At 53.8% G+C, this 18,661-nt stretch overlaps 1 protein-coding gene across 7 annotated transcripts in view; it reads right to left on the reverse strand.

Annotated features, from left to right (window-relative positions):
- The window catches only part of Pcnx3 (pecanex 3), a 25,163-nt gene continuing 6,502 nt past the window's right edge, over positions 1-18,661 (reverse strand). For 4 of the 7 annotated variants that reach the window (XM_036202200.1, XM_036202219.1, XM_036202182.1 and 1 more), the window contains 25 exons: positions 16,782-16,942; positions 15,393-15,546; positions 15,152-15,184; positions 14,774-14,945; positions 14,555-14,665; positions 14,162-14,253; positions 13,894-14,003; positions 13,616-13,721; positions 13,407-13,499; positions 13,143-13,293; positions 11,266-11,410; positions 10,776-10,953; positions 9,533-9,641; positions 9,278-9,407; positions 8,798-8,856; positions 8,483-8,698; positions 7,589-7,842; positions 2,781-3,011; positions 2,513-2,616; positions 2,140-2,287; positions 1,813-2,043; positions 1,456-1,730; positions 1,047-1,180; positions 669-967; positions 1-593 (listed from right to left, as the gene is read on the reverse strand). In XM_036202200.1, the coding sequence (XP_036058093.1) occupies positions 399-593; positions 669-967; positions 1,047-1,180; positions 1,456-1,730; positions 1,813-2,043; positions 2,140-2,287; positions 2,513-2,616; positions 2,781-3,011; positions 7,589-7,842; positions 8,483-8,698; positions 8,798-8,856; positions 9,278-9,407; positions 9,533-9,641; positions 10,776-10,953; positions 11,266-11,410; positions 13,143-13,293; positions 13,407-13,499; positions 13,616-13,721; positions 13,894-14,003; positions 14,162-14,253; positions 14,555-14,665; positions 14,774-14,945; positions 15,152-15,184; positions 15,393-15,546; positions 16,782-16,942 (3,891 nt within the window). In that variant the 3' untranslated portion in view covers positions 1-398. The remainder of the gene's footprint in view (positions 594-668; positions 968-1,046; positions 1,181-1,455; positions 1,731-1,812; positions 2,044-2,139; positions 2,288-2,512; positions 2,617-2,780; positions 3,012-7,588; positions 7,843-8,482; positions 8,699-8,797; positions 8,857-9,277; positions 9,408-9,532; positions 9,642-10,775; positions 10,954-11,265; positions 11,411-13,142; positions 13,294-13,406; positions 13,500-13,615; positions 13,722-13,893; positions 14,004-14,161; positions 14,254-14,554; positions 14,666-14,773; positions 14,946-15,151; positions 15,185-15,392; positions 15,547-16,781; positions 16,943-18,661) is intronic. The other 3 variants (XM_036202235.1, XM_036202208.1, XM_036202226.1) reach the window with 2 other exon arrangements.

The raw sequence follows: 18,661 nt of genomic DNA on the forward strand, positions 1-18,661 counted from the left end.
CAAAATCAAAAATAGTGTTATTAATTTGGTGTCTCTGAATCCCAGAGAAAAAAAAGAAAAAGACAAAAAGAACAAAGGAGACCACCCTTGCCACATGTCAGGCTCCAGGTCCCGGGTAAAGAGACCAGCCTTGTAGGCAGTGCAGGCCCAGGGACAGTCAGTCCTGGCCATGGGCTCAAAGAGGGACCAGCCCATGGGTTTGGCTCTTAGGCCTGGCTAGGAGGCTGCTGCCTCAATTTGGGGCATCCAGGCCGTGGGTCAGGGAGAGTCTGGTCACTCAGTTCTGACTCTGCCTGAAGTAGCCAGAGATCAGGGTGCAGTCGCCAAAGCCAGTCAATTCTGTGGTCCAGCAGAGTCTGAGTTAGTCCTGGGATGAGATCCAGTAGAGGCCAGGCTGCTCAGTACTGATGCTCCAGCAAGGGCTGGGCAGCTGGGCTCTCTCGCTCCTCAACAGGGACAGGCCAGTCACCTGGGGCGCCGGTGGGTGTGCCACTTTCAGGGGCACTGCTGTCCAAGCAAGGAAGGTCTTGGGTTGTTCTGGCGGGTGAGGCCTCAGAACTGACATCAGGACTGAGGCTGAGGTCGAGCGGGGCCTGTGGAAAGGAAGAGAGGTGAGCAGACAAGCAGCCCTGAGCCTCCTGGGATCTCATCCACCCCAGGTCCCTTACCTGAGATTTGGGGGTGCCTCCTTTGGGGCTCCCTGAGGATGGCTCCCCATCAGATCCTCCCAGTCCCTTCCGACCCCCCAGACTCCACTTCCCACTGGGTCCCTCAGAACTGAGGAGACTAGGGCCAGAAGGTCTTGAGGGCCGGGGACCCTCAGTAGGAGCAGGCGAGGCAGGGGGTGGTCCAGGAAGCCGAGGGGGAGGCCACTGCAGCAGAGGAGGGGGCCGCCCGTCACCAGAGCCACCGAGGGAAGGCCGTGGCCCCCAGCTAGGACCTGGTGGGAGGGGCTGCTCACTGCTGCCTGCAGGAGACAGATAAGAGCAAAGACATCAGCCGGGCCACAGTCTCACCCACAGGTCAGCCCAGCTTTGTTTGCTCACCTGCTGTGTTTTCAGGTGTGGGGTGTGCCAAGGGGGGATTGCTGCTGAGGGAGGTCAGGCCGCCACCCCCAGCACAGTCCGAGTCATCCACATTCCCACCGCTGTTGCAGCCAGCGCCACAGCCCTTATGAAGTCTGGGTGGAGAAGTGAGACAGGTGAGAAGGGACCAGGGCCGAGGCCAGAGGTCTCTGAGCCCGGCAAGTCATCTGCATCGATTTCAAAGTCTTTTGCTTAAACCTTAAAGTCAGCTTTAGGGGGAAGGGGCTCTCTCTGGGTCCAGGCTCACTGACTCCAGACCTTCATCTCTGTGGTCTTGGAGGGGGTTGCTTCATTCATCTCTCCGTGCCCCTGCTACCCTGGAATCCCAGAGCGACAGGCACCTCAGTAAGAGGTGGCAGCCAGGGCTCACCTCTCCCAGCTGCGTAGGAGCCATCGGGCAATGGCACCCAGGCTGACAGGGCCACCCCACAGCGCCCGCAGCTGGGGGTGGCTGCCAGCCAGAGATGTGGTAAGAGGTGACACGTAGATGGGGTAGCCCAGCGGCTGGTCACAGGAGGAATTGATCATGTTGCGGAGTGCCTGCTTGGCATTCTGGATGCTGCCACGCTCAGGGTTGCGGTTTCGCAGAAACACCAGCTCCTGCTGCTGCCCAGCCCATAGCCCACGCACACACTCTCGGTTTACCTGTGGAGGGCCACACCAAAGGTCAGGGCAGTGACATCAAGGAGGCCTGGGCTGCAAGGCAGAGTAAGACCATCTGCCCCACCTTAATGACTCGGAAGCTGAGATGGCGCCGGTTGAGCATGATGATCTTGTACTCATCAGAAGCATCGTCCATGACATGGCGCAGTGCCAGCAGGGAGGGTGTGTTGCTGAGGATGGCACTACGCCAGGCAGGGTCGCCCTCATGTGAGATGACCAGCCGCTCCTCATTGGCCGCAATGGCATCATATAGGGCTGCTGGTTCCTCATACTCATCAGGAGATGTGAAATGATCCTGGTAGGGAGGAGAGGTCAGGAGTCAGGAACTGCTGGCCTAGGGAAAGGCTTCATCTCTCACCTGCCCACTCTGTCAGGCCACACTCCTCCCTACCTGGTGAAGCTTGAGGGCCATGCGAACCCCAGGTGCCACCACTCGGTGAAGCAGGTCCATATCAGCAAAGACCCACTCATCACGAGGGGAGGTGATTCGAAAGTCCCCTTTGAACAGCGCGTGCAGGCCATAGAGGAAGGGTTCTAGGCTGGGTGGGGAGAAGACATTAGCAACAGGGAGAGAGCCAGAAGGGACTGTTCCCCACCTTGCCAAAGAAGCCAATCTCTCCCTCACAGAGCAGTGAAGAGCAGGCGGGGCCAGGACTGGTCAGAGTCTCGTCCATGTAGACAAGAGGCCTATCCAATGGGAATTTAGAGCTCTTCAGGGAAGGGCAGAGGGAGAGTAGCAGACCCAGCTGGCTGTGGGCACTCACCTGGCAGACATGCTGTGTGAGGCTGTCCCCAGGGCTCGGCGACCCAGTACACACAGGCCAAAGCATAGTGTGACCAGTGGTGAATTCCAATCCTGGTCCACGGGCTATGGCACAAAGACCCCGGCGTGAGCACAGCTCAGTGTGGGACTGAAAACTTGGGGTTGAGGCTGGAGTCTAGACTGGTTGTCACTAGGTGTGAAGGGAGTGACCAGGAACTCCAGGTCCTTAGAGTCTGGGAAAGGTAGATCTAAGGGGATGGTAGTCTGACCTGGCTGCGCCGAGAGGCGCAGTACTGGATCCATTCAAGGTGGACAGCACAGAAGGATGGCAGCGAGAGGCCAGACAGGCGAAGGTCATAGTCCTCGTCAACACTCAGTGAGAAGGTAGGGTCTGAATCAGCGTAGCCAAGGGCGCGCACAGGCCGTAAGGCAGCCGTGATGCCCTCATGGTTCAGCCAGGTCTCCAGCTTTGGAGAGCGGCTCACATAGTAGATGATGCTCTGGGAGAGGAGGGGCAGGTGTCAGGGGTACAACTCCACCCCGAAACCCCCGCCATGGGGAGAAATCATTCCAGCCTGAGCTACAGTGCTTCCGATGATGCAGCTTCTGCTGCTCAGCTCCACTCAGCTCTCAGAAGCTAAGCAGGCACATGACTCCTCTCCTGGGACGAAGAGTAAGAACCAGCAGGAAGCACCACTCAGAGTGCTCGGGCACTGCACTGGCAGCAGATCTGCTCACTGTCCTCTTCTTGCCATCCCTAGAACCCAGCCCATCTGTAAGGGGAACGGAGGCTCACACAGACAGTCTTGCCCAGTGTCACCTAAGAGGGAAACTGGGCTGGAATGTGAAGACACTGTGCAACATCTAGATCTCAGGGCCAGGAAAGTCAGAGCTGAAAGTGTTGCCTACAGCCCAGGGAACCTACATGACCTGGGTTACCGGGTCCCTTTAGGCAAATTACTATGACAGACATAAGACCTTCTCTGAGAAAGCCAGAGGCATACACTTTGTATCTAAGTTCAGAGTGTCTGGCTATTCTTCTTCATTTTTTTTTTAAGCTGAGGATCGAACCCAGGGCCTTGTGCTTGCTAGGCAAGCACTCTACCATTGAGCTAAATCCCCAACCCATGTCTGGCTATTCTTAAGACACCTTGTTGGCTGGGCAAGTAGACAGCAGCTTTGGGAAAGGAGGTAGCTTGTAAAGCTGGGACAGCTGGCCAAAAGCAAGGTTATGGGGACTCCATGTGCCACCCTGAGCTGAAGCTGATGGGGTTGGGGGCCTCTGCCTGGGCAGGTGGTGGAGAACTGCTCCCAAGGTTCACTAAAGCCCAGGGTGCAGCTGGCCATGGACGGGAGTGCTGAGGCAGTAGGCAACCCAGCAGGGTACAAGCTAGGAGGAGCTAAAGCTCAAGCTGCTCCCCAGGTGGAGAACACGGAGTCAGTGGTTGCACAACAGCACACGGCATGTGTGTCCATCAGATCCCTACTCAGATATGGCTTTGGCACAAGTCGATGAGAAGGAAGTCTGGTGAGGACTGGCTGCTGCCTTCTATCTTACTAAAAGGAAGGAACAGGAGTTGAATGAGTGAGCTTTGGCCTCCAGACTGACTTTCCTGCCTACAGAGCCCTGCTAAAGTCCAGATGCCACCACAGCCCCTGAGAAAAACCCCAAAGCATTGCTGCTGGGTCAGGGAGGAGCTGGCCTGGCAGGTGTTAGTGAAGTTCATTTGTGACACCGTCACTGTGTTCTATGACATGCCTTCTGAGTGACTCTCAAGATGATACCCAAGTCCAAGACTTCCTAGTAAGAGCTCCTGTCTAGAACATTCTCTGTAGTTGGTTGTACCCAAAATGCTGCCTGGGTACGTTTCACTGACCATGCATGGGCCTCAGGACCATGGTGCCTTCCTGCACTTGGCCCACTGCCTATATGAGGTCTGAAAGCTGACTCTTCAGCTCTGATGGGGCCAGCACACAGGTGCCATCTTTCCCAAGGTCCACCAAAGAATGCAACCTAACATGTAAAACCGAAGACCTTGAGGATGAGGCTTGGTTGCAGGTGGCTGCAGGTAGCTGGTGGCTCTGTGCCCAGAGACTGTATTTTATTTGTTACCCACTGCTAAGTGATGCCCATAGGAAGGGCAAGACATGAGCAGAAATACTGTAGCACAGCCAAAGCTGCATGGGAAGGGCAGAGTCTGGTCTGGCCCACCTAGAAGGTCCAAGCACCACCGAGGCCTGGGTTCCTTGTTCTACCTGAGCCCCGCCTTGTCCTCACAAGCTTTCCTCTCACGTGCCTTTGTCACACCTCCAAGCTGCTTCTGCCCAGCTTCTCAGGTTCCGAGGCTAAGGCAAACTGGATCTTCAGGGGATAGTAAAGCTGGCAAGGCCAAGCACGCTTCCGCCCGCCAGCCTAAGCCTGACCAGAGCCTGGTACACAGCAGTCTAGGGCACATGCAGGTCTGATAAGATTCATGGGAAGCAGGGGGGGCCGACAGAAGCACTCTTCTTCAGAGGCTCAGGGAGGCAGACAGGACCTTGACAGCAGAGTGATCTGGGGTTAGAAATGAACCTTTGGCCAGGCAGTGGTGGCGCATGCCTTTAGTCCCAGCACTCTGAGGCAGAGCCAGGCAGACAGACCTCTGTGAGTTCGAGGCCAGCCTGGTCTACAAATCAAGATCCAAGACAGGCACCAAAACTACACAAAGAAACCCTGTCTCAAAAAAACAAAAACAAAAACAAAACAAAAAACAAACAAAAAAAAAGTAAGAAAGAAGAAGAAGAAAAAGAAAAAGAAATGAACCTCTGGATTACTTCTGGCCTGCTTCTTGGTAAAGTGGAGAGTGGGCAGGAGCCTTACAAACTCTCCCCTAGGAGTGGTTGGGAGGACAGAAGGAACAGCAGGAGTTACTGTTTCTCCGTTTTTCCAACACGTGACACTGAAGGATGTCCACAGGGCCTGGGGTAGAGGGACAGACTTGGGTTGTATGAGTCTTCCTTAAAGGGAACCTCATGAGGAAGGCTCGTCTAGCCCCAACAGTCCCCCAGTTTCAGGGCAGGTCTTAAGAGCATCCCATTCTGTGGTGGTGTGAATGATCACGGCCTGCAGAGGCTCATCTATCTGAATGTCTAGTTCTCAGTGGTGGACTATTTAGGAAGGATTAGGAGATGTGGCCTTGTTGGAGGAGGTATGTCACAGGGCTGTGTGTCACAGGGTGTGTCCTGTGGCTAAGACATAAGCTCTCAGCTACTGCAAGCCTGCCTATTACCTTGCTCCCTGCATGATGATGTGGGCTCACCCTCTGAAACTCTAAGCAGGCCCCTGATCAGATGCTTTTATAAGTTGCCTTGGTCAAGATGACCGGCCACACTGGTGGAAGCCCATGAACTGTGGACTGGTGGCTATGGAGCCCCCATGGGACTGGACTAGGCCCTCTGGATATGGAAGACGGTTGTTTGGCTCGAACTGTTTGGGGGGCACCCAGGCAGGGGGATCGGGATCTGTCCCTGGTGCATGGGCAGGCTTCTGGAAGCCAGTGCCTGTGGTGTGACACCTTGCACAGCCTTGGTGCAGTGGGAAGGGGCTTGGACCTGCCTAGGCTCAGTGTGCCGGGCTCTGCTGACTCCCCATGGGAGACCTCGATTTGGGGGATGTGGGGATGCGGGGCGGCTTGGGAAAGAGGGCTGGAGGGTGAGAGAAGGGAGGGGGGGTCTGTAGATAGTATGTGGAGTGAGTAGAAAATTTCTTAATAAAGAAAAATGAAAAATAAATGAGTAAGTCGCCTTGGCCATGGTGTCTCTTGGCAGCAACAGAACAGTCCAAAGGACACTTCAAGTGCTCCACTTCAGAGTGTCACAAAACCTCCTTGTCCCATTCATCCCAAAAGCCTGCGAGCCCTGCTTCTCAAGGGGTAAACTGAGATAGGACAAAGGAGGCACTGTTCTAGGTTCCTGAAGCCCTACAACTCCTGTCTCAGCACTCTCGGCAGGTCTCAAGACCCTCTGGCCTGCTTAGAGCCCCCAGGCTAAGGCAGTAAACCTAGTGACTGGGATGCCAGGCCTGAGCCTAGAACCTAACCAATTATTTCCCCTCTGCAAACCATGTGTCTACATGTGCATGTGGAGACCAGAAACGACATCAATTATCTTCCTCAATTGCTCTCTACCCTATTTTTGAGTCAAAGTATCTCACTGAACCTGGAGCTTACCAATTTGGCTAAACTTACTGGCCAGCAAGCCCCAGAGATCCTTCTATATCTGCCTCCTCAGATCTGGGATTATAGGTCATGCCAAAACATCTAGCTTTCACAGGACTTGAACTCAGGTCCTCACACTTGCATGGTAAGCATGTAAGCAGCCCTTGTTGTTGTTGTTGAGTCTTTCACATAGTCCAGGCTGGCCTTGAATCCTAGCCTTGCCTCCACCTATCAAATGCTTGAATTACAGCAGGAGCCAGCTTCCATGAAGGGACACCAGAGGTTTCTCCGTGTTTGGGTGGAGTCTATCCAGCTGAGGTAAGATGCCTAGCACAGAGCCCGCCTTCAATATGCAGTACTGCTTGGCTCCTGGGGCTACCTCATGATGACTGTTAGCAAGCACCACTGTGAGGTGGGCAAGGCTGGTGGCTTTTATTTGGTTTTGGTTTTGGTACTGTGAGTTGAATCTAGGGTCTCAGGCACGCAAGGCTTACCTTCTACCACACTCGAAGCCCTAGCTGTGGCCCTGAAGACATACCTCAGCCCACTACCACAGCTGGACCCACCAACCTGGGAGGAGATCCACGACTGTGCTGGCGCCCACCCTCTACACTCAGGGCCTGAAACATGCCTTCTGACAGGGGCACCAGGGAGCTCCTACTCTGGGTACCTGCTCACCAAGGCCTCTGTCGCCTGCTGTCTGATGGTGGCACTGTGAATAATGCTTAAACTGAGTCCTATGTTTCTCTTGACCAAAACAGGCTCCCAGCATTCCCGACGACGACAGACAGACAGACAGACAGACAGACAGAGAGCACTCAGCATGCTCACACTAGGTGAACTCACGAGGAGTCACTCCCGGCCAGCAGCACCCGCCATACCTTGACGTAGTAGGTGATGAGGATCTTGCGGAGGTCGAACACCTGCAGCATGGAAGCAGCGTTGTTGTCACTGATGCTGTAACCTTCCAGCACATACTTGCTGGCCGTCACCTCCCAGGCCAGCCAGCGCTGCCCAAAGGCAGCGTTGAAGGACAGGACTCGTGGCAGGTGGCCAGGCTCACAGCAGCAGCAGCCCTCATCTTCCTCCACACCTTCAGTGATGGCCTCCACCTCACGCTGCTGGCAATATGTGCCTGTGGGACAGGGTTGCCCAGTCAGGGCCACGAGGGCAATCCCTACTTGCCCAGCACGTCACTAGACCCACTGCTACTCAGCTTCCCCCTAAGACACTGAGTAAAGATTACTGAAAGACTGGGTTAACAAGGGGACCCTTTCTCCTCACAAGTTCAACTGACAGAGAGAAATGGGTTCAGTTCCCCCGTGTCATGAGGCAAAGACCAAAATTTATAAAGTGCCTTTCTCAAGGTCATGGTGCTTGTGTGCTATGCTTGGAACCACTCTCACTGCCCCAGAGACTTGTCTCAAGCTGAGAACAAGGAACCAGCTATCCACAATGCTGGCACGGTGCTTGTCAGGCACCCAGTTAAGATCCAGGGCAGGCCAGAAGCTGGCATCAAGGCCCAGGGTCTCAGCTTTTATCCCTGGACTCCCTGTGAGGACAGAGGTGGTGTGTGCCTGTGGCGGGTGTCACTGGAGAGTGAGCGGCCAGGGTAGAAAACCCAGGCTCAGGGAAGAAGAGAGCCTTGCCTGAGATTATTACCCAGAGCTTGACTAGGATCCAGTCTCAACACAATATGAAATGTTGTATCCCAGCTCAGGCTCTGCTTACTCTGTTTCTCACCCCCCCCCCCCCAGCTCAACTGTGTGGCTCACCCCTGAACTCAAGGCCACGCAGCTGGAAGGTGACGAGGCCATTTCCAACCTCGATGAGGTGCACCAGCGCGTTGAGGTAGTCAGAGGCCAGGACAAAGCAGTCACCAGGGCCATAGTTGCCCCAGCGGCCCAGCACCAAGTCCCCACACAGGGTGTGCTGCAGCGAGCGCGTCAAGTGCTCATAGAAGATGGAGTTGAGGTTGTTGTCATCAGCTCCTGGGACATAAACAAACATACACGGGCAAAGGTATCAGGGAAGAGAGTACCCTCCAGGGGACACCCTGCCTGTAAACTCCTGGACAAGTGGCTACCCACCTGGGTTCCGGTCCAGCTGTGTCACTAGGCGGGTGTTGGAATGATCCACACGTTTAGTGCTGTTCAGAGAGCAACAGTGTTATCAGCCAGGGCTGGGCAGCCCATCAGCGTGTTCTCTGCCCACGTTCCATCCTGGTCCTCTCTAAACCCACATCCCTGAGCTACCAACAGATGCCATCTGTAACAGCCTACTGTAGCTGTCAGATAAGGAGGCCAAGTCTCACAGACATAAAGGGACTCACACAGGACCACAAGGGGAGGGGGACCTGGAGAGGAATGGGTTCGAAGGCCAGGCAGCCTCCAGTGAGGCTTTGGCCTGGTACACGTTTGGCCTGGTACACTCACTACCTCAAGTATCCCCACTGAGGCCAAGCACCCACACCCTTGCTCTGGGTATCAGAGCCCCTTTCTGGGTGCTTTCTGGCCAGGACTCCAGGGTCTCACCTTGCTGGTCACCAAATCTTCTCTCATGAGACTTACTTGTAGTCCCTCTCCCAGAACTTGAGGGGCCTTGCGTAGGACATGATGAAGACAGCACTACCCAGCAGGGGGTTGAGTGGTGTGGAGAAGAGCCCTGAGAGCAGGGCCTGGAGGAACAGCATGGCCGAGTCTGGGCACAAGTCAAGGAGGTGACAGGCACATGGGACCTTCTGCCTCCCGCTCCTCTCTCTGCAACCCCAGGCTGCTGCTCTCCACACACACCCCACCCCAAAAGGACAGCTAGAAGCTGGATACGTGGTACAGCGAAGGGCTGGGCAAAGGCATGGAAGGCTGAGCCCCAGGTGATCTGCCAGGGTGCAATGTAGGTCAGCACAAAACGCAGCTTGTACAGCAGGTCCCACAGCTGCCGGTGGTCGAGGCAGAGGTGATAAAACAGACATGGTCACACGTGGTGGTGAGATCTGCCAAACCTCCAGACACCAGGCCAATGGGATGGACTTCAAGACCACTCCCAGCCCTTTCTTTCTGGACTTGGCTTGCAACACCTGAAACCATGGGAACGTCTACCTGGATCTAAAGAGCATTAGTTAGTTAGTTCCCATGATGGCAGTGGGAGCTTCCTATTGCTCTCCCCGGTTCACAGATGGGGAAGGTCCAGTTCAGATAAAGGCAGCGGAGGTAAAGGACTTTCTCAGGTCATGGTGCTCAGTCACTAATGAGAATTTCAAGAGATGACCTAGGCCCCACTCTCAGAAGGGCCTAAGGCAAGCCTGGTGGGCCAGGTTTCTAACAGTTCCAATATTTAAAAGGATCACAAGTTTCAAGGCAGCCTGGCTGTAGAGGGAGTTCAGGTGAGCCCACATAACTTAGTCAGGCTCTATCTCAAGAGTCAAGAGGGCTACTCGGACAGCTCAGCAGCAGGACGTTTGTTGGCCCAGCACAACCAAAGTCCTGAATTCAAATTCAGGCAAACAAACAAATAAATAAAAGTAAAAGACCTGGTGTGGAAGCTTGCCAGAAACAAAAATCAAACTAAGAAGACTAATTAAGGTCCAATTGTGAGTCCCGGGACCATGACAGATGGCAGGCCTTCGTGACGCAGTCCTTTGATCAACACGACCTCCAAGCCTGACTGGGGGATCCCATGGCCCAAGAGGATAGCTATACACCTAGGCCCTAGGACATAGACTCTCAGCTCTGAACTCGGTTCCGGTGGGGCTGGTAAAGGGGCAGAGCTCAGAGGCTTTACAACATCCAGGCGACAAGGTCAGGTCTTGACATTGCTGATCCTGAGGAAGCTGGTGGTGAGATCAGACTGGCCATCAAATCCCAGGAGAGCCTGATGTAGGTTCCCCCTCAAGCCTCAACCTGCTGTCTGCAGGGTGAGGTGGAGGAGTCCCTTCCTCAGACCACTGCAAAGGCCCACAACGGAAGCCATACAAGGCTGCAGATCCAGAGCACACTCTTCCCCTCTGACAGAACAGCTCTGCTCTGTATGCTGGTCAACCTGGAGTCAGAGTCAAAGCCAGCAGCTTACCTTGCTGCAGAGCAGGGACATGAGGAAGTAGTCGAGCAGAAAGCCCTGTGAGAGCCGAGGGTAGTCAAAGTGGAAGAGCAGGACGGTGAAGGCCAAGGTCAGGTACTGCTGGGGTGGGCAACAGAAGGCTGAGCGGAGCAGCTTCAGCCCAGCCACAGTCATCAGCAATGCCCGGCAGCTGTGGGTGGGGCAGGCATTCAGACATGGAGGGCCTTAGGGAGGAGTGGGCACAGACACATCTCTCACCAATAGGTCTGAATGCAACCCTAGGCACCTGCTGTCGACTAGAATAGTAGCCCGCCCCCCTTTGTGTCAATGATTCTTAGGTTCAGTACCTCTGAACGAAGTGATGGGGACACAGTTGCTTCAAATGACAGCTCATAAAGAGCTGCAATCCTACTTTGCCTTGCTTAGGTACTACCCATTCCTCAGTGGGAATCAATGAGGATGTAGACAGAGAATGGCAGAGAGGGGAGTGAGTGGTCCTCACTAGAGGCAGAATTTGTCTGGATGGCTGACAACCGTGTGGGCATCCACTGTGAGAGCGTTGAGAACCACAGCAGGGTAGATGAGGTACTTCTCAACACACTGCAGACCAGCATAGAGCTTCTCAAACCACATCACCTGGGCAGCACCTGCAATGGAAAGACAGGGTGGGTGGCTGACACTTGGCCCTCCACATGGCCTGTGTGGAGGAACCGAGAGGACTATCCACCACGGGGCCAGAAAGCACCCTGAAGACACTGGGCTGGGCTGGGCTGTCCTGGGCTCCTGGAGACTTTGGCTAGTGAGGAGGGAATACTGCTGACAGCAGGACAGGGGCACCACATGCCACTCAGCATGTCACGGGCTTGGGAGTGGTGATGGGGGAACTTTGTTCTGTTTTTACTGTCCATGGAAACAAACCTGATAAAAAACAATACAACAAATTTTTAAAAACCTCTTAGAGACCCACCAGAGATAGGCAAATGCTATGGAGAATAGGCTGAGGGGTCAAGAGGACCCCCAGCTGCAGGCCCTCCTGAGGGCAGCTCTTGGTTTAAGCTAATGAGAGGAAGACATGTAGGGGTGCTGACCCAGGCAGAATTGCTCACTGTTTGAGAAAAACAAGTACCACATACAAGTAACATCATATGGACTGAGCAGTCTGTGTGGATAAAACAAAGAAAATGGGGCCATGAACTTCAGAGCGAGCAGGAGGATGGGCACAAGGGAGGGACTGGAAGGAAGAATGAAAATGATATAATCTCAAAAACTAAAAAATTGTTTTAAAAACTATTCAAAAAGGAAAACAAGGGGTGGCAAAATAATCAGTCCCGACCCTGATGAGTTCAAGTCCCAGGAGCACATGGCAGAGAGAACCAACCCCTGGAGGTTGTTCTCTGACCTTCACATGTGTGCAGCGCACACACACACACACACACACACACACACATTCTGTTAATAAAATAGTAAATAATGTGATCTTTGTATTGCCAGGTGGCGATGCACTCGAGAGGCAGAACCAAGCATCTCTGTGAGTTCAAAGCCAGCCTGGTCTACAGAGCAAGATCCAGGACAGGCACCAAAACTACATGGAGAAACCCTGTCTTGAAAAACAAAATAAGACAGACAGATAAAGGTGTACATGTATGGGTGTTTTGCCTGCATGAGTATCTGTTCATCATGTGTGTGCAGTGCCTTTGAAGGCCAGAGAGGTCATCAGACCTCCTGGAACATGAGTAACAGCAGATTTGTGAGCCAACACCTGGGTGCTAAGAATTGAACCCAGGTCCTCTGAAAGAGCAGTCAGTGCTCTAACTGCTGAGCCATCTCTCCAGCCCCACCAACCAAAATGTTTAGAGGCTAGAGGAGCTTTTTGTTTGTTCTGAGACAGGATCTCACTATGAACCCTAGTTGGCCTGGAACTCGCTCTGTAGCCCAGGCTGGCCTCAAGCTCACAGACATCCACCTGCTTTTGCCTCCTGAGTGCTGGGATTAAAGGCGTGGACCATGTAGAATATTTTAAAATATAGCCTGGAAGACTTTTTTAGAAAATACTGCCGGCAACAGGCACTAAATGGCTCTGACCCACAGGTGGCAATTCAGGATTTAAAATCCCCTTTGAAAGTGAGAACAGCAGTGGGGCAGGGCAAGGACGGGGAGGCAGGACAAGGACGGGGAGGCAGGACAAGGGCAGTGCACCCATTAAGAGTACAGCAGAAACCGCACCAGGACAGGGAAAGGAATGGGCAGAGGGCAGGATGGGCAGCAGGTGCCATCTGCTGACACCCTGGGCCCAGAGGACCACACTTCTCATTACCATGTTCTCCAACCAGACTGTGCCCAGCCCAGGCAAGCGGAAAGAAGGGGGCAGGCGGCACTCACCCCGCACTTCATACTGGCTGTACTCCAGCGGCTTCAGCACAGGCTGAGAGAGGCAGAACCAGGGCAGCTGCTTACGGAGCTGTGGCAGCAGGTAGTGTGTGAAGAAGCCCACGGCTCCCGCCAGCGCATACAACACAAAGCCCAGCACCGACTGAAGGAGGGAGAGGAGGGAGGAGCAGCTCAGTCTGAGGCGGGCTCAGAGGGCCCTTGGGTCCAGCGGGCTCTTATCAGACCCAAGAGGGGGATGATTTTTACCACACAAACCTTCAGGGCAATGAAGACAGTGCTGGCACTGATGGCAAAGGTGAGCACGGCAATCACCATACACATCACCAGGTCAGAGTGTAGGACCTCACGCTGCAGAGCCAGGAGACACAGCTTGACTGCCTGCTGCATGGGGTCACATGCCCCTCCCGGGCCCAGAGCGGCCAGAATCCCATTCTCCTGCACCCTCATCAGTTCCCACCCCTCACCACCGACTGGCGCATCTTCTCTGGCAGTGGGTCTGGGGGCTCTGCCCGGGCTGTCTCTAGGCTCCGCTCCTCCAGCTCAGGGAAGAGCTTACTCCGGACTAGAGACCTGGAGGGAAGAAGAGTCAGAGACCAAGGCAAGCGCTGCTGTCCCTTCCTTACACAGATTCTGTCAGTCCCAGGCACAAGCACTGACCACCCAAGTTCCAGGCATGCACATACACACAAACACACTCAAGAGTACACATGTATGCACATAGACAGGGACGTGCAGCACCCACCAGAGCACAGTGGGGTCACTGCTCTGCCGGCTTAGATGGTAGGACAATGCCACCAGGAGGCCACAGAAGACTGAGAAGAGGACAGGGACATGCTGCTCCGGCCAAGGTGTCTAAAGGAAAGAACCCATGCTGGTCAGGGGTGGGGAAGACAAGTACTGTAGGAGACATTGGGTGTCCCAGTGAGAAGCTACTGCTGAACCCAATTCACAGCCCTGTGCCAACAACCCCATAGGGCTCAGCAAGCCCAGGTCCCACAGGCCAGCACTACCTTAATGGCCCCAAGGCAGAAGCCGTAGAGCAGAGCAGCAGCCAGCAGGCTTCGGGTGAGGCTGAAGACCGCGGTGAGAGGGCTGGTGGCGGCTGGGGGCAGGGAGAAGTAGATAAAGTCCAGCTCTGACCTCTGGGCATCTCCAACTCACCCTGTCCCACTGCTCCTCAATTCCAACAAGACCTCCCAGGACACCACCCTCCGCCAAGAGGCTCTCAGAGTTTCTAGTGTTCTGGGCTGAACCCACTTGTCTAGGGAAGGGAGAGGAGAGGAGGAGAGGGGAAGGGAGGAGAAGCACAGGACCCTTGCAGCCACGATATAGATGCAGGGAAGGCTCTAGAAGAATCTGTGGGTGGACCCTCCTGGCCCCTAAGCCACCTGTGGGCACAATACCTGTGCCTCCAAAGCCATGCATGTCTATCTGCTCCAGGAGGTACATGAGACAGGTGTTGACCTGGGGCAGGAGGCCCAGGAGGAAGACGAATGGGAAGCACAAGGTGAACACTGTTCAAAAGGAGGAGTGAAGGCCCAGTCAGTCTACCACCCTCCCCCCAGCCCACCCTCCAGACTCACTCCCTTGGGTCACCCTTGCCCTGCCCTGCCCTGCCTCACCAGTGGCCACGTCTCGGGCACAGAAGAAGAAAGAGGCAGAGAAGAGCGTGAGGCCGTAGAGAGAGACGGGTGGGAAGGGCTGAGCTGTGCCCAGGGCATCCAACAGCCAGATGAGCAGACAGCAGATGCAGAAGTAGACGGGCCGGCTGTACGCAATCACCCAGTTGTGGCCCTAGGGAGTGGACCAGTGAGGAATTGGGCGTCCCACCAACCACCCTGCCGGCATATTCAACATGCCCCAGACTTGGCCACATCCAAGCTGGGAAGCTGGGAGACGGGGGCAAAGCAGGTAGTAAGCCCCTCTCCCACCATGGCCTTCACCTGGTCTCAGACCCTCCGAGGGCCTTCTGGCCAGAGCACTGCCCCACAGGTACTCACATGCATGGGAGATGCTGCATCGGGCTGCACACTCTGGAAGAGACAGGGTTATGCTGGCAACAAGAACTGGTGCCCATTCAAGAGTCAAAGCACTGTGAGCTGTCCAGCTCCACACTGGGCAGCAGTGAGTGGCCAAGGCAGGGCCCTGTACTTGTCAGATGGGGAGCTGGCTACCGGGGACCTCCCCTCAGACCCGCAACAAGGGAAAGGGAAGCTGTGGATTCAGGGAGCCAGGTCTGACCTTGAGCAGGGAGTACTGACAGGAGGCGATGACAAGGCAGAACTGAAAGACCCAGATGTCAGTGAAGAAGCCTTTGAGCAGCAACAGGTATCCCAGGAAGGCAACCAGACTGCTTAGTCCAACGCCAAAAATGTTCTCCATTATCCCCCTCGTCCTACAAAGAAATGGGCGTCAGGGCACGGCCTCCCACCCCAGCTTCCAACAAGAGTTGGGGAGATAGGCCTCTGTCCTAAAGATCCACCTCTGGGCCTCTGAAAAGTTAAACTTCTGACCTCACAGGAAAGAGACCAGGTTACATTTGCTCTCAAAACCCATCTTGTTGGGTCACTGGCTATGTCCACTTCCTGTTAATGCTGACATGAGTTACAGTGTGCACACAGCAGGAGCGCCATGATGTGTACATGGGCAGTATCCTACCTGACCCCAGTCGCAGGCTGAAACAAGGGGGATAGACAGGAAATCAGGCTGGGGGATCAGGCCCAACTCCTTGATGGCAAACAAAGGTCCTTTGACTTCATCTTTCTGGCCTTTGTTTCCCCTCTGAACATGGGAAAGTTTTTTTTTTTTTTAATAATTAAAATGTTTATTTATTTATTTATATTTTATGTATGAGTGCTCTGCATGTATACCTGCATATCAGAAGAGGGCATCATATCCTATTACAGATGGTTGTGAGCTACCATTTGGTTGCTGGGAATTGAACTCAGGACCTCTGGAAGAGCAGCCAGTGCTCTTAACCACTGAGCCATCTCTCCAGGCCCAGGAAAGATTTTTGAGGCAATCAAGTTTATGAACCTATTTAGGTTACAGCACTCAGGCAAACAGAAAAGAAGGAAAGAAAAACCTGATCCTGGAAAGGGAGAACAGTAAGGAATCATTCATTTTGAGAAAGCCTTGGAGAGAAGGGTAGCCCTGTACCCCAAACCCTTTGTACTCCAGAGGAACCTAAAGAAACCCATGCAGCCAAGAGTGGTGCTTCAGGACTCTAGTTCTAGAACTTTCGAAGTTGAGGCAGAAGGATCCCTGGCGGTCTAGACCAGCCTGGATTTCAGAGTGAATTTCAGGCCAGTCTAGGCTACAAACAAGACTCTGTCTCAAAAACAGAAGCCAAGCCAGGTACAGTAGTGCACACCTGTAACCTCAGCATGGCAGGTGGAAACAAGATGACCAGGAGTTCAAGGTTAGCCTCAGCTACATATCAAATTTGAACCCAGCCTGGTTTATGAGACCCTTTCTTAAAAACCAAAAACAACAACAACAAAAACCAACACAGCCACCAGCAACTGAGCCATTTGGGATCTGACAGCCTGGCCACCTCGAGGGGTACAGAGTAGAAGAGCAGAGGCCCAGCACTTCCGGGGTCAGGAAACAATAACCGCAGGTACTCACCGGTCCAACAGAGCCAGCAGGGCCAGACGCTCATAGCGCACAGAGGTCCAACGGCCAGGCAGAAACCAGTACTTATAGCTGTGCTGGGCCCGGGGCGGCGCCTCCTCCATCAGTGTCTGCTCCTGGGATTCGTGCAGGGAGTCCTGGTCCAGCAGGTCAAACTGCAGTCCCCACAGCCGCGGCCATCAGCCCCGCCACCCCCATGATCTATCATCATCCCTCCCCCAACACACTGGTAAGATGACTGAGCGCATACTTTAGCACACCAAGGTCACACTGTCTAGTGGCCCCATGGCCTGCTCTGACTCCCCATCACAAGGGCTTGCTCCTAGCTCTAGGTTCCTAGGACGTGGCTGAATTGTTGCTACAGGCTGCCAGGTGCCAGAGTCACCAACTCTTATGTCCACCTTCCCCACTCAGGCAGACTCTTCAGTGAAGTCTACTTTGTCCTTCAGGACCTAGCACAAATGATATCTCCTTCAACATGGGGCCACTACTGTCACTGTGACAACCCATTCCGGAGCTGTGTGTCCCAGAGAAGAGCACTTTGCTCTTTAGGCTGGGTGTACACCTCATTCAACAAGCGTTAATTCGATGCTGAGAAGGCTCAGAGGGTAAAAGCACTTGCCACACAAGCCTGACAGCCTGAGTTCAATCCCTGAACTCCATGGTGGAGAGAGAACACGGACTCTTTCATGAACACTGTGATACGCCTGTACGAGTGTGCATGCACACACACACACACACACACACACACACAGAAAGACAGACAGACACACACCCAGAGAAAGACAGACACAAACACCCAGAGAGAAACAGACAGACACACATACACATATATACACACTCACACCCAGAGTCAGACACACATATACCCAGACACACAGAGAGAGAGAGAGACAGACACACATATACAGACACATGGGGGGGGGGGGTAGGCATGCACACACAGCATCTGCAGGATACAATGGAGAGCCCAAAGATGCACAGCTCTGCCCATAAATGACAAGTACACAGACAACAAGGATGCTGCTGCTGCTGCTGATTCTACACAATGGTTACATAAAATAAATGAGTCAAGAAAAGGTAGCCAGGCTGGCAGCAATGACCTATAATCCTAGGTACTTGGGAGGCTGAGGCAGGAGAATCCCAAATTCAAGGCCTACCTGTGCTACAGAGTGAGGTTAAGGCCAGCCTAATCAACTTAGTGAAATCCTGTCTCAAGATAAAAACAATAAGAAGAGAGGGCTGGGGAAACAGCCTGGCGATAGAATGTCTGCCCAGCATTCAATCCCATTGTCTCACACACGAACACATGCGCACAAACTGGCACATGGTGGATTCTAGCGGTGCTCAAGGGCCACCTGGGATCTCAGGTGTTAGGCATTTTGAGTTAGTCCTTTTAGGTCTATTCTCCGAGCTCTGACAACATGTCTGGGTGGTGTTTTGTTCTGATCTGAGTGTGTATGTATTTTAATAGACACAGGATCCCACTATGCTGTCAGGCCTTCAACTCTCAGCTCCTGTGGTACTCTTGTCTCAGTCTCTGGAGAAGCTGGAGCGATAGCTGAGGTCATGTTTTATGCATTCTTAGTGCTTCTGTTACTACTGGCATGATTGTGTAAGTGATAATCTATTAGCAGTAAAAAAGGACACTATCAATAACCATGCTGTGATAAGGTGCATTAACAGGTAACCTCAGGCAATCACACTTGGAAATGGCCAGGCACAGGACAAACTGAACTGCCATTCTACAAGCATCTTTGTGAAACATCCATTATCCTGCTAGCTGCTCCCACTCTAGGATCAGAGAGGTACACACCAGACACATTCACAGAGTAAGTAAACGTAAGACTTCAGGAGCCATTCAGCTCCAAGCC

This window comes from Onychomys torridus, chromosome 1, assembly GCF_903995425.1.
Source record: "Onychomys torridus chromosome 1, mOncTor1.1, whole genome shotgun sequence".
NCBI classification, from domain to species: Eukaryota; Metazoa; Chordata; class Mammalia; order Rodentia; family Cricetidae; genus Onychomys; species Onychomys torridus.